Below are 14,158 nucleotides of genomic sequence, written 5' to 3'. Positions count from 1 at the left end.
GAAGGAGTAAGTGGCTTTGTATTAATAAACACCCATTTATTTCACTGTTTGTGTTCAGTTATATAACATCTCACTGTAAGAAAATGAAATTTACTTAAAAATTCTTTTGGGATGATAAGAAATTGTTTTGATATACAAAAATTCTTCTGTTTATAGAAGTATCTTTCTATAAACATACTTTGAAAAGGTAGGTAGTATACATATGCAGAATATATGGTCAGAAATCTAATTATTGGTTCACATATATTTTCTTTTAATTTTGATGGATAATATACAAAGTAAATATTTTTTATTTCTGTTGGCCTAGTATAACCCCCATTTTTTAAAAAAAACATTCAAGATTTTACTTTGAAGAATTGTTCCTTTCTCTTTCTCTTACTTGATATGAATTTTAGGGGAATGAGCCAATTCCTTGGGCTCCAAAGTAAGCACTAGAAATGAAATAAAGATGCCAGATAGAGCAAATTAAACCACAGGGTATCCAGTTAAATTTGAAGTTTAAATAAACAACAAAAAGTTTTGATATAAAATGCATAAATATACAAATACATCAAACACACAAATGAATAACTAAACTACATTTTAGAGTATACGAGAAAATATTCCATCAGAACAACATTTACTGAGACAAAATTTACAGTATCACTGGCCATTTATTAACCTATAAATAGTTTTAAATGTAAAGATAATGACTTACAGTTGTAAAATAGGATTTTTAAACAAATATTTTCATATTGTTCATATAGTTAAAACAACTCCACAAGTTTTTTGTTTTGAAATTAATTCTACATATAATTATGCAATAGTTTATATCTACTTCCATTACTTATCTCACTTCCAAATCCATTTTGATATACCATATCCCCCTATGTAGGACCACAATAAAGTACACACAGGTGTCCAACTAAGCACTGTGCACATGATACGTATGTGTGTTTGTTCTACCAAAAATGTTTTAAAGTTATGAATTTCCTAAAAACAGAGTCCATGTTTTTTTTTTCTTTATATCTTCAGCATTTATGAATCTGTCTGGAATATAGCAAAAAATTAATACACCTTCCCTTAAATTAAGCAAAAGAGAATCACTCCATTTATATGTAAAACAGTGGATGTGTAACCAATGTGATTCTGCAATCTGTATACGGGGTAAAATGGGAGTTCATAACCCACTTGAATCAAATGTAGGAAATATGATATGTCAAGAGCTTTGTAATGTTTTGAACAACCAACAATAAAAATTTTTAAAAAATAAGATTTTTGAGACAAGGTTTACAAACCAAGAATTGGTAAATTTTCAAATCCTATGCTTCCCAAATATATTTGACTCTTCAATCTAAGTTATTTTATATTTGGGTTAATTTGAAAAACTATGACAATATAAACAGATGTGCTGAACACCTGTAATTTCTAGTCTTATATAATAAATTGAAAATGAAAACATTTATACAATAGTAATCACTAGTCTGCAATTCAATAAAAAGCAAATGAGGAGCAAAAGAAAATTATCATGAGGTCATTAACTGAAAAGATGCTTATTTGAGTGTTATACTAATAATTAAGGAAAAGCATGTTTTCATGAAATTTGTATTTACTAAAATGTTTAAATTTATATGAACTATAGATATTGGGATGATTATGACTAATTTTTGTTTTCTTTACATGCTACTAAATTTTTTTTGAAATATAGATTTTTTACTACTAAGAAATCCTACCAAAAAGTTGTTTGCACTACCTACCTAGTCTATTAATTTTAGTTTGTCCCATCCACTATGTTCCCAATTCTCTGTCTGTAAATAAGTTGAGTATCTAAGAAGGTGAACTTACTGAACTGATAAAATTGCTGTTTCACATTAGTAATATTTATTTATAAATTCAATTACAATAAATGTAGCAACTCATAGAATATCTTATCATTAATTATCAAGGAGATGTCATTATTCAGGGATAAACAATAGCATTACTTCCTATCTATTTTTTTTTGTGCCCACTAAAACAACTATAAAGAAAGGACTAAGGTGCTTGCCTCTAGAAAAATACTTTGTTATGTACTCAAAGTATTGGAACCCTTCTTATAGGATTTAGTTTGTTTAATTCTAACTCATGCTTTAGGTTGATAATGAAAAATCCAAATGTAGGTTTGATACTGCATGAAATCTAAAGCAAAGCAGAGCATAATAAAGATAAGTTCAATTGCTATAGGGCATTATCTAATTCCTGGCAATTTTTCATATTAAGTATAAAAGAAACAAAATGTACTTAAAATAGCTTTAAATAATGTGATAAAATTGTAAATTAAAGTATTTTTAAAACATTCAAAACCCAAGTTTAAGAATTAAAAAAGAGAAAATTACTAGCACAAGAAATGTAGGGATCAAACACAGACTCACTATTAATATGAAGTTCATATTAAAAAAAAACTCTCCCTTTACCAATAGATCTTTTACTTTATAGATTTTGTAGTTAGATATTAACTGAGATATACTACAGTTAAGCCCCTACAAACATATAGAACAAATGTTTTTGACTAAAAAAATTACTTCTTTTAACTATTAAGATATTCATGATATTTTTACCCTTGTTAAGCACATGATTAAAGATCTTCATTGCAAGGAAGAATTACAACATCTTGACTTGTTTATGTCCTATGATGCCTATTAAAAATTCAAATTTCAGTTAAAAATGAAGACTACTAAGCAAGGTAATATTTCAATAAACTCCTTTTAATATATGTTTGCTCCAAACAAATATTTTTAAATTGAATACACCATTTAAGCTATATGTTTTCTATACCACTGTAAAAAGACAAGCTTTAATGATTAATTTATCTTTTTAAGTATATTATAATATTTCCACTGACAAATACCCACTTACTGTTTTCATTTCTTAGCACAACCTAAAAGAAAGTTTTCACATTCTTAATAGGTTACCATAGAAATGAATTTGGTGCTACCATATGAAGGAATAATATCAAAACTTAAGTCCTCTGTGGTTTTTTTGTTTGTTTTCAAGAACCCTTGAATTCTCACGGGTGTTACTCAAAAAAATAACAAAAATAATACGTCTCAGGTATTAAAACTATACCATAAAAATTTGTGTTTAAGGGAACCAAAGTTTTAAATAGTTAAAAAGCAATATGCCTAGTGAAATTAATACAATATATTTAAAAACTTTCCAAATATTATTTTCATCTTGAACAGCATTTAAAAAGCAAACAATACAACTACTATAACAAAATTACAGAAATACTAAAAGGAAAAATCTTATAAATATTTTTCATTTACCATTACAAATTCTAATTCTGTCAATCATAGGTGTCTTTGGAGTTTTATACTTACTGATCTCTTAATGTCTCAAAGAGTAACATACTCACACAAATAAAACTACTAGGCCCTTTTGCCTTTGGGAATACTATAATTACTCTCATAGATAAACTAAAAAAGAAGGTTTTTAAAAAACACATTTTTACCTTTACACATTAATTCATGTATTTAAAAATCTTGTGACTCACAAAGTTAAAATAAGAAATAGTCTTTCAACAATATAAAATGTATCACTTCAGAACATATCTTTAGTCAATCAGTGAGGTTAATAATCTCTGGAGCTCATAAGAACAAAACTAGAAATAATCTTTTAAAATACAAAAATTATTATCTAATAATACATCTCTGATAGTCAACAAAGACAATGTCATCTCTACTTCCATAAATAATACATAAATGATTTCTAAGGTATTTAGCATTTTTCATTTAATGTTATTTAGCAAAATTAAGTTAGAGAAAACTCCTCAAAATATTTTTAACATATATTGTAGCATAATGACCTCTCAACAACATAGATTTTCTGCCTTGATAAGAGGTTAAAAATTTAAATGGAAATATCCCTGTGTTCTTAAACAAAAAGAAGCACTAATTAGATAAGTTTTAGGTAGATAGGATTATACTAAGGAATATCCAGCGGACATAGTAATATTTACAAGCAGACACTAGTTCTGATATAGTGATCCCTAATCTACTTTCCATATTTTCCTTGTCCTTCCCATGATCACCAAATATTTTGAAAGCTTTTTACTTCTAACCAAAATATAAATTCATTTTCATACTTCTAAAATTAAAGTAATATTAGTTTGCCAGAACACCTACCTAGTACCTAATAAATTGTATTACTATACTGAGGCGATACAATATTAACTGAAATCAATTTGTCATTTTGAGAAGTGTGAAAGTTTGATAGCTAAATTAATGATCTGCATTAGTCTTTTTCAAATATTACATAGTTATATTATTTCTAATCTTCACTAATTATTATTACACAGTGAGCATTTCAAGGGCTCTAAATATCCCATGCTGAGGATTAGATATTTATAGAACAAGTCTTTCTTTTCAGAGGTTAAGTAAATTCAAATAGACTGTTGACTCATAATTAGATGCCAGTTAATGGCAGAGTAACATGTTTACTTTTTGACAGTTCTGTGTTTACAGAACTTCACTTTATAAATTTCAAAGATTAGAAATCTAAACATTGCTTAGCATAATATAGTAGGATTAGAGACTCCATATTAATCCTGAGTTGTTTTCTAATGTTTAGGGACATAAATGGTTACCAACTCTATTTCTTTATAAAAGGCCTTTGACTTCCTGATTACAATTATAGTTCTCCTTCCTAAATCTATACTTTTGCCATAGTAGATCATTAAAATACCCAGAAAAAAATTTTAAGCTTCACCCCCAAATTCACCAACTATCAAATATGCATGTATTTATATTTAAAAAGCTCCTTTCAATTGGATTACTTTCTATCATAGGACCTCATCAAAAAAATTATCATTGATGTTGCACTGACTACAGATGGAAAACCACCAAGGCAGAGAATCTTAAGAATAATAATCTATTTCAAGGAAAATGACCTCAAGTTTGCAAAATAGAAGTATACATGAGTTTTGGTGGGTGCCATTGAAAATCGGAGGATAATTAAGAAGGATTCATATAGCTTGCTACTTCTATTGATGAGAATACTCTGAACTGCTAAATATCTAAAGTATATTTATATATGTGGAAAACCATACATATAGAAATATACTAGGAAAGGCAATGACAAATAAAATACTAATAATACTAATAGTAGACTGCTAGTATTCATAATAACAGAACATAATAAAAATTCTAATAAAAACAGGAAAGTGCTTTTTCATTATATGAGGTATAGAACAATAAATCTACTAGATATTTTCCCCCAGATGATTGTTTCTTTGTTTCTTACAATTAATTTACATACACAAGCTAAAATTTTTTACTTATTTCATCTGTTGTTATTTCATAAAGTATTACTGTTTTCATCAATTTTAGGATTATTAGGAATATCAGGATTAATTCTGATATAGAAATGTATCAAACTGATGTGCTCTCTAAACATAGTTGGATTATCAGCTAATCAAGATGTGGAAAAGATTTGATTACCCAGAGGGGAAAAAAAAGACAAATAAAACAAAACAATGCTATAACAAATTTCTAAGAGAAATTTTTTTTCTAAAGTCAAAAATATTGACCACGCTGAATTTTTTTTTAATTTAAAAGAGAGATACTGGTGAAAAATATATTATGTTTGTATAGCATAACTAAATACTTAAGCTAAAGAAATTACAGATTACTTAACTAGATGAATTAATATATATATTCACTTAAATTCTAATACTATCATAAAACTGCAAATAACCAAACCTTCTACACATACTGACTTAAAATGACATGGGTAGTTTTGCCTGAAGCTTTAAAATACTATATTGTGCAATATTAATAAGTAAAATTGATTTGAAAAAAATCTGTACTTGAAAGAAGTATAATAACAAAACAATGGAGATTCTGCTCAAAGATTTAAAACAAAGATTAATAACACACTGATACCTCTCTCCGTCGTGAAGCCCAACAGGTTTGTTTGATCTTCCACACCACAGCAGCAACCAGTAACAAGGATAAAAAACAACTGGAAAATAAAGCAAAAATGATTTTTGCTCAAAATATATTTGACATATATACTTAAGTAAAAAAATACATGGAAGATTAAAACATATAGAATAATCATTTTATCTTAGTAAATAATTCAAAAAAGTATTTCTTTATACTACTCCTTACTTAGTTCCTTGACATCTTGTTTCTGACTTGTAATATTAATAAAAATGTCAATACTAATAATACTTACTGTTTACATGATATTCAACATTTTAGAGGGCGCTTTCTTAAGAATATTTTTCAACTGAAGGTCATCTAGAAATTAAATGTACTAGTATTTTCTCTATTTGTAGAATCACTTCAAAATTGACAATACCAACAATTCATTCTTTGCAACTTTCTTCTGAATACTTATTTTTTTCTTTCATCCTTTCTTAACCAATATAGGACCAATGAAGGTAGGTTACACACCAGATTCCTTCTTTTTAAATTACAGACATCCCTTAAAACTAACATCACAGAACCATGTTCCTTTCGTGCCTCAGAAATCTTCATTATTCTCATGGTTTCAAGTATGGCTTAACTGGAAGGATAGGCATGCCAAAGTTATAGGAGCTTACTATTAAAAAGATCTAAGAATTTGTTTAGTTCAAATTCCCTCCAGGGAGAAAATTCCCAGTACATCTCTTGACAGTGTCTGAGCACCTATAATATCCAGCATAACTGAGAAGCTACAGACTTGTAAGTCAGGCTTTCCATTTTTAGTGAATTCAAACCATAAACATCCTAATTTCTATCATTTGATGCCATCCCTGTTTTCTGGGTAAATGTGAATCCATCTGCAATTTGATAAAATGTCTGTATCTATCTGAAGAAGCCCACAGGATGCCCTGGTCAAGTGGTTCTCAACCAGTAGTGACTTTGCCCCCAAGGAGACATTCAGCAGAGTCTGGAGACAGGTCTTGTTGTCACCATACAGTGGGCATCTCTTGGGATGTTGCTAATAGAATAAACCAGGTCACCCCTGCAACAACAAAGGTCTTACCAGCCCCAAAGCACAATAATACCTAGGTTAAGAAATACTGTTCTGGTATGAATTAGTGGTTGCACTTCTTTTGTTATTACCAGTTATCAATGTAAATGCCAAAATATAGTACTGAAAATTTAAACTTTAGATATACTCTGAAGATCCATTTATCTGAATTTCAGTTAGACGCCCATTCCTTTAAGAATTTTAACATGGGAGGACTGGGGATGTGGCTCAAGCATTAGCGGGCGTGCCTGGCATGCGTGAGGCCTGGGTTCGATCATCAGCACCACATACAAACAAAGATTTTGTGTGTGACGAAAACCAAAAATATAAATACTAAAATTCTCTCTCTCTCTCTCTCTCTCTCTCTCTTAAAAAAAGAATTTTAGCATGGGAGACACAGACCTACCATGTCCAAATCGAACTCATTAATAGCATTTACTGAATAGTACGTACTAAGCACTTTGTTGTGTTTTACATTAACTTTTTTCATTACCATAATAACACTAAATATGCCATGTACACTGTCATGTGCTCATTTAAAAGATGAGAAAGTTGAATCAAGGAGAATGTGAGTTTCCTACTCCTCAAAAGTACTAAATTGCAAGTTTTCCTCTTTCCTCTGTTTTTTAAAAATCACTATTACAACTAAAATGTAAACATACATTCAATTTATCATCCTTTATATTCAGATTCCAAATCTTGCTAACCACTGTTTTCAGTTGTCTGTAGTAGTAGATGGTAATAAATATACAAAAATTCTTTATATTAACAAATTAAATGATTTAATTACCAAAATGTATTTTTATTTGATAATCTGATAATCCACAATATTCCCTCCAAAATGAGTGAACTTGATATTCAGTTGAGATGGTAAGACAATGAATTTCTGGGGTTTTTTTATTTTTATAAATTTTATTAATTTTTTTATATATGACAGTGGAATGCATTACAATTCATATTATATATGAAGAGCACAATTTTACATATCTCTGGCTGTATAAAAAGTATATTCACACCAATTTGTGTATTCATACATGTACTTTGGATAATGATGTCCATCACTTTCCACCATCATTTCTAACCCCATGCACCCTCCCTTCCTCTTGAACTACTCTGCCCTATCTACAGAGTTCAACTATTCCTCCCATGCTCCCCCCCTCCCTAGGTCACAATGAATCAGCCTCCTCATATCAGAGAAAATATTTGGCCTTTCTTGGGATTGGCTTACTTTGCTTAGCATGGTATTCTCCAACGCCATCCATTTACCTGCAAATGCCATGATTTTATTCTCTTTTATTGCTGAGTAAAATTCCATTGTGTGTGTGTGTGTGTGTGTGTATACATATATACACACACACACACACACACACACACACATACCACATTATTTTAATCCATTAATCCACTGAAGGGCATCTAGGTTGGTTCCACAGTTTATCTATTGTGAATTGTGCTGCTATAAACATTGTTGAGGCTGTGTCCCTGTAGTATGGTGTTTTTAAGTCCTTTGGGCATAGACCGAGGAGAGGGATGGTTGGAACAAATGATGGTTCCATTCCCAGTTTTTCAAGGAATCTCCATGCTTTCCATATTGGCTGCAGCAATTTGCAGACCTACCAACAATGTTTAAGTTTACCTTTGTCCCCACTTACTTGCCAACACTTATTGTTGTTTGCATTCATAATAGCTGCCATTCTGATAAGAATGAGATGAAATCTTAGAGTAATTTTGATTTGCATTTCTCTAATTGCTACAGATGATGAGCATTTTTGCATATGTTTGTTGATTAATTTTATATGCTCTTCTGAGAACTGTATGTTCAGGTCCTTGGCCCATTTATTGGTTGGGTTATTTGTTTTTGTTTTGTTTTGTTTTGTTTTTGCTGTTAAGGTTTTTGAGTTCTTTATATACCCTAGAGATTAGTGTACTATCTGATGTAGGAGAGGTAAAAATTTGCTCCCAACATGTAGGCTCTCTATTCACCTCACAGATTGTTTCTTTTTCTGGGAAGAAAATTTTAGTTTGAATCCATCCCATTTATTGATGCTTGAATTTAATTCTTGTGCTACGGGAGTCTTATTAAAGTGCTGCAGTCTGGCTGGGCACAAATCACGAGAGCCACTCAAGCAGGAACAAACTTTATTTCTGAACTCCCGAGAATGCCATGCACGCGGCCTTCTCCCGGGACACACCACACACCAACCGGAAATCCCTCCTCCCGCACTTCCCCAACCAAGGGGAACTCCCCAGGAATCCCCAGGAGAACTCCAAAGTAGTGCAAGAACTCCAAAGTGTGCCTGAGGTGGACAGCAGGGGTCTAATATACAATTGAATACACAGCTTAATATAACCATCATCATCTCAATGGCTTGCTGGCATCACTTCTCAACCACTCCATGCGTCATTATGATGTTGAGATATGTTCCTGTTGTCCCTAATTTTTCTAATGTTTAGAATACGAAGGGGTGCTGTATTTTATCAAATGCTTTTTCTGCATCTATTGAGATGATCATTGATTATTATCTTTAAGTCTATTGATGTGATGAATTACATTTATTGATTTCCACATGTTGAACCAACCTTGCATCCCTGGGATGAATCCCACTTGATTGTGGTCCACTATCTTTTTGACATGTTTTTGTGTTCAATTTGCCAGAATTTTAATGAGAATTTTTATATCTATGTTAATTAGAGGTATTGGTCTGAAGTTTTCTTCTTTGATGTGTCTTTGCCTGGTTTTGGAATCAGAGTGATATTGGCCTCATTGAATGAGTCTGGAAGTGCTCCCTCTTTGTCTATTTCCTGAAATAAATTGAAGACTATTGGTAATAGGTCTTGTAGAATTCAGCTGTGTATCGATCCAGTCCCGGGCTTTTCTTGGTTGGTTTACTTATGATGGTGTCTTCTATTTCATCACTTGATATTGGTCTGTTTAAACTGTGTATATTATCCTGATTAAATTTGGGCAAATCATACGACTCAAGAAATTTTGTTGATGCCTGCAATATTTTCTATTATATTGGAATACAAGTTTTCAAAATAATTTCTAATTATCCTCTATATTCTGTAGTGTCTGTTGTGATATTACCTTTTTCATCATGTATATTAGTAATTTGAGTTTTCTCTCTCCTTCTCTTCGTTAGCGTAGCTAAGTATCTTGTCAATTTTATTTATTTTTTTCAAAGAACCAACGTTTTGATTTGTCAATGTTTTTAATTGTTTTATAGTGCCAGTTTTTAAGCTGTAAATTCTTTTAACTTTTGTTTATCATGGAAGATTTTTATTTCATCATCAAATCTAAAGCTTAATTTTGCTGGATACAAGATTCTTCGTTGGCATCCATTTTCTTTCAGAGCTTGGAATATATTGTTCCAGGATCTTCTAGTTTTCAGGGTCTGTGTTGAAAAATCTGCCATTATCCTAATTGGTTTTGCCCTATATGTAATCTCTTTCCTTTGTCTCCTGGTTTTTAATATTCTCTCCTTATTCTCTATGTTGGGTGTTTTCATTATAAAGTGCCTTGGTATGGATCTGTTGTTATTTTGTACATGTGCATCCTGTAGGCTTCTTGAATTTGGTTTTCCAATTCATTCTTCATGTTTGGAAAGTTTTCTGATATTATTTCATTGAATAGATTGTTCATTCCTTTGGTTTAGAACTCTCTGCCTTCCCCTATCCCAAAAACTCTTAAATTTGGTCTTTTTATGCTATCCCATATTTCTTGAATGTTCTGCTCATGGTTTCTTACCATTTTCAACATGTGGTCTACATTCTTTTCAAGATTATATATTTTGTCTTCATTGTCTGATGTCCTATATTCCAAGTGTTCTTACTCTGTTGGTGATGCTTTCAATTGAGCTTTTAATTTGGTTTATTGTTTCTTTCATTTCAAGGGTTTCTAATTGGGTTGTGTGTTTTTTTTTTCCTAGAACCTCTATCTCCCTGTTGAAGTAATCTTTTCTTTTCTGTATTTGTTTATGTAGCTCCTTGACAAAATGATCTTTTTCTGCCTTTATTTGTTCTTTTATATAACCCTTCAATTCACAGATTATTTTAATCTTGTACATCCTGAACTCCTTCTCTGTAATTTCTTCTGCGGTGCTTCCCATGGATTCTAATAATGTGGTATCTTGATTTGTTTGGGGCACTTTCCTCCTTTGTCTTTTCATGTTATTCATGTGTCTTCCCTTCTAGATCTGTGTATCCTGGGTGTTACTGTTTTTACCCTATGGGCTTGTAGTGCTCCTGTTTGGTTCCAATACTTCTCCTTTTTGGGGAAGGATAATGTTAACGGATCTCAATATCAGCAATATACCACCTATAAACAATTTGTTGCTATTAAGATGTTTACCATTTGGTCACAATACCGAGAAATGTTGAATTTGATTATTCTATAATAATATATTATATCTATGATATAATCAGTAGGTTTGTAAAAGGGTTCACAGTTTCTGACAGTGGACAATGATCTGAGGGTGAGGTGTAGGATAATATGCTGAGGAGGTAGGATGTGAGAATATAGAGTTAATATATCTTAAAAAGTGTGAAAGAAATCTTACAAAGAAGGTTGATAGCAAGAGAATAGAAAAGAAGTAGTCTTGGGGGCTGGAGTTGTGGCTCAGTGGCAGAACACTTGCCTGGCATGTGTGAGGCACTGGGTTTGATCCTCAGGACCACATAAAAATAAATAAAGATATTATGTCCATCTAACAATTAAAATTTTTTTTAAAGTAGTAGTTTTGAGTAGACAAGTGCATGGGAAGGAAGTATAGTACATGAAAAAAACACATATATGTATTTAGAAAAATAAAGGATGTTAAAATAGTTAAAAATTGGAGGGGAAAAGTAAAAAAAAGAAAGAAACAAAAGGCATATACAACACACCTATAGTGTATTATTCAAATGTCTAGTCCTCAAAATCCTAATTCATGCAAAGTACTTGGTTTCACATATGTTGGGGATGTGAGGGCAGAAGGATAGAGGAGGAGAAAAAAAAAGAAAAATGGAAAAAAAAGTCTCGAAGGAAAAAAACAGAATTGTTCATAGTTTTCGAGATCAGTATCTTTCCTACTTCCCTTCTCATTCAATAGGTGGGGTTGTCTGTTGTAAGCTGGTGTCTCTGCCCTCAGGATGGTGAAGGTAACCAGGGTGGGGCGGCTGGTCCTGATGCAGGGCACCTGGAAGTGAGGTGTGGCACCCGCCAGTCTCTGCAGGGAGACTGCACCTCAAGGGTCTCTTTTTGGGTCCACTCATATGACTTGAGCGCCCAAACCCAGTTCCTGGTTTCTGTTAGTCTCCACACTTTTGCACCATCTCCTCTCCCTTAGCAGTATCCAATTGAGGGACCTCTCTTATCAGCCCTCCCATGGGTGGCGCCCAGGTTGCACTGTGCACAGGTCCCACTCAGAGCTGTTTTCTGTTGCACGGTTACTGTGCCGGGTTATCGCTGCTGGGCAGAAAAGGGAGTTGGAAACCCTGTACCTGGCCAGCTGGAGTTCTAATCTGGAGCTGTCCTCACCAAATATGGCGAGGAAGGTAAGCCAAGATACAGGCGTCTGTATCCAGTGATGGGGGTGTCAGTTGAAGTTGGGGGAGCCAGGTGATGGTGTTGTCCAATGTGTTCAGAGATGAGCTCTGTGACGTTCAGTACTATGGCTTTGGGTCTCTTCAGAGCCTGTGAGATGTCCACAGGTGCAGGCAGATTACCACGAAGGGGACTATGGCAGTGGCAAGATGAAGTGACTGGGGGAGCCCCTTGTTGGTAGATGGATGTCCACAGGGGAGTAGTGGCCAGAGTTCCTGTGGATAGGTAGAAGCTGAGTGTCCTGCATGGGAGCGGAACTGCATCTGGGAGTTCAGCAGCAGTGCTGATAGGTGATCCTGCTGAGGCCTTCACAAGCCCTGCTTGGACTAGAACTTTAGGAGTTGGGGTCTGGAGCCAGGAGTCCTGCTCAAATGCTGAGGCCCGGAGCCCTACACTGGGGTACAGTGCTAGTGATTTCTTCGTGAGAGCAGCTGTATAGGGGTCCTCTATCACTTTCAGAGAAGCAGTATTACCACTAGTTGAGACACAGGTCATGGAATGACACAGAATGCTGCCTCCTTCTGGCTTGACATCTTGAATTCTCCAAGACAATGAATTTCTTTATGAGGAGTTTAAATTCTTTCTAATCTACATTGTATGACTAAGGTGGAAAGTATCACTTTTACAATAATTCAGGATACCATAAAATATGCAGTCTTCAATAATTTTGCTTTCTTGAGAAAAGTAGATACTTTTGTTTCAAAAAATGCTTTCTATGCTAACTCCTCTTAGGTCAGCAGTGAAAGTTGAGAGAGAGCTTCGTGATGGCTTATCAATCAATAACAGTTTAAAAAATAACTTTCTAAAACATATTCTAATAAATTCCCATAGATACATAAAACTCAGTAAAATATATCTCAGTGCATAGTGTATGGTAGTTGTCAATAAACTTGCTAAGTGAATAGAATTGGTACTTTAGGTGATTTGAACAATACCATTTTTTCTGACACTGAAAGCTTCATTGGCATTATTATTTCATCAGTTATACTTTATAAATGTTCTTGATTTCTAAGAAACTATATTGCAAAAAATTATGGTTCTTTTAAAAAATTAACATAAAAAACTAGTATTAAGAATACTTGCTTCACGAAAAAACAAAACAAGGAAGTAGGCAAACACTTGTCAATCCTATGCCAGGAGAACACACAGTGAGAAAGCAGCCATTTTCAAGACAAGAAGAGGGTACTCACCAAAACCAACCATGTTGGCACCTGGTCTTGGACTTTGCAGCCTCCAGAATGAATAGAGATTAAATTTCTATCATTTAACTCAACTAGTCTATGGTGTTTTATTATGGCAGACTAAGGTCCTCCAAAGGAAGAATAAGATTTGATCTGATCAGGGCCCTAACTATATTTCTCTCAGATGGTATGGACTATACAATCTGCAGGGTATTAGCTTTATTCTCAGGCTTTTTTCTCCTAGCACCCAAAATGAATGCTGCAGTTCCACGACCCATATCTCACACTAAACACATGCTCACTCCTCATCAATCATTAAAGATGTACCGACTGGCTTTAGCCTATGCGTGAAGTGGTAAGTGATCAATTTCAGTCCAATTGAATGGCTTCTACACAGCCATATGGAAGAAGTTAAATG

The 14,158-nt window shown here is 33.0% G+C and overlaps 1 protein-coding gene across 2 annotated transcripts in view; it reads right to left on the bottom strand.

The window, feature by feature from the left end:
• Positions 1–14,158, bottom strand: part of Atrnl1 (attractin like 1) — a 725,103-nt gene that overhangs the window by 375,620 nt on the left and 335,325 nt on the right. For both annotated transcript variants that reach the window (XM_058581325.1, XM_046450211.2), the window contains one exon: positions 5,898–5,976. In XM_058581325.1, coding sequence (XP_058437308.1) covers positions 5,898–5,976 — 79 coding nt within the window. The remainder of the gene's footprint in view (positions 1–5,897; positions 5,977–14,158) is intronic.

The sequence above is a fragment of the Marmota monax genome, unplaced genomic scaffold (assembly GCF_021218885.2).
Source record: "Marmota monax isolate L192 unplaced genomic scaffold, Marmota_monax_Labrador192_F-V1.1 WCK01_AAM20220418_F8-fsc00004, whole genome shotgun sequence".
Lineage (NCBI taxonomy): Eukaryota > Metazoa > Chordata > Mammalia > Rodentia > Sciuridae > Marmota > Marmota monax.
The sequence above is the reverse complement of the archived record's forward strand: the minus strand, read 5'-3'. Positions and strand labels throughout refer to the sequence as shown.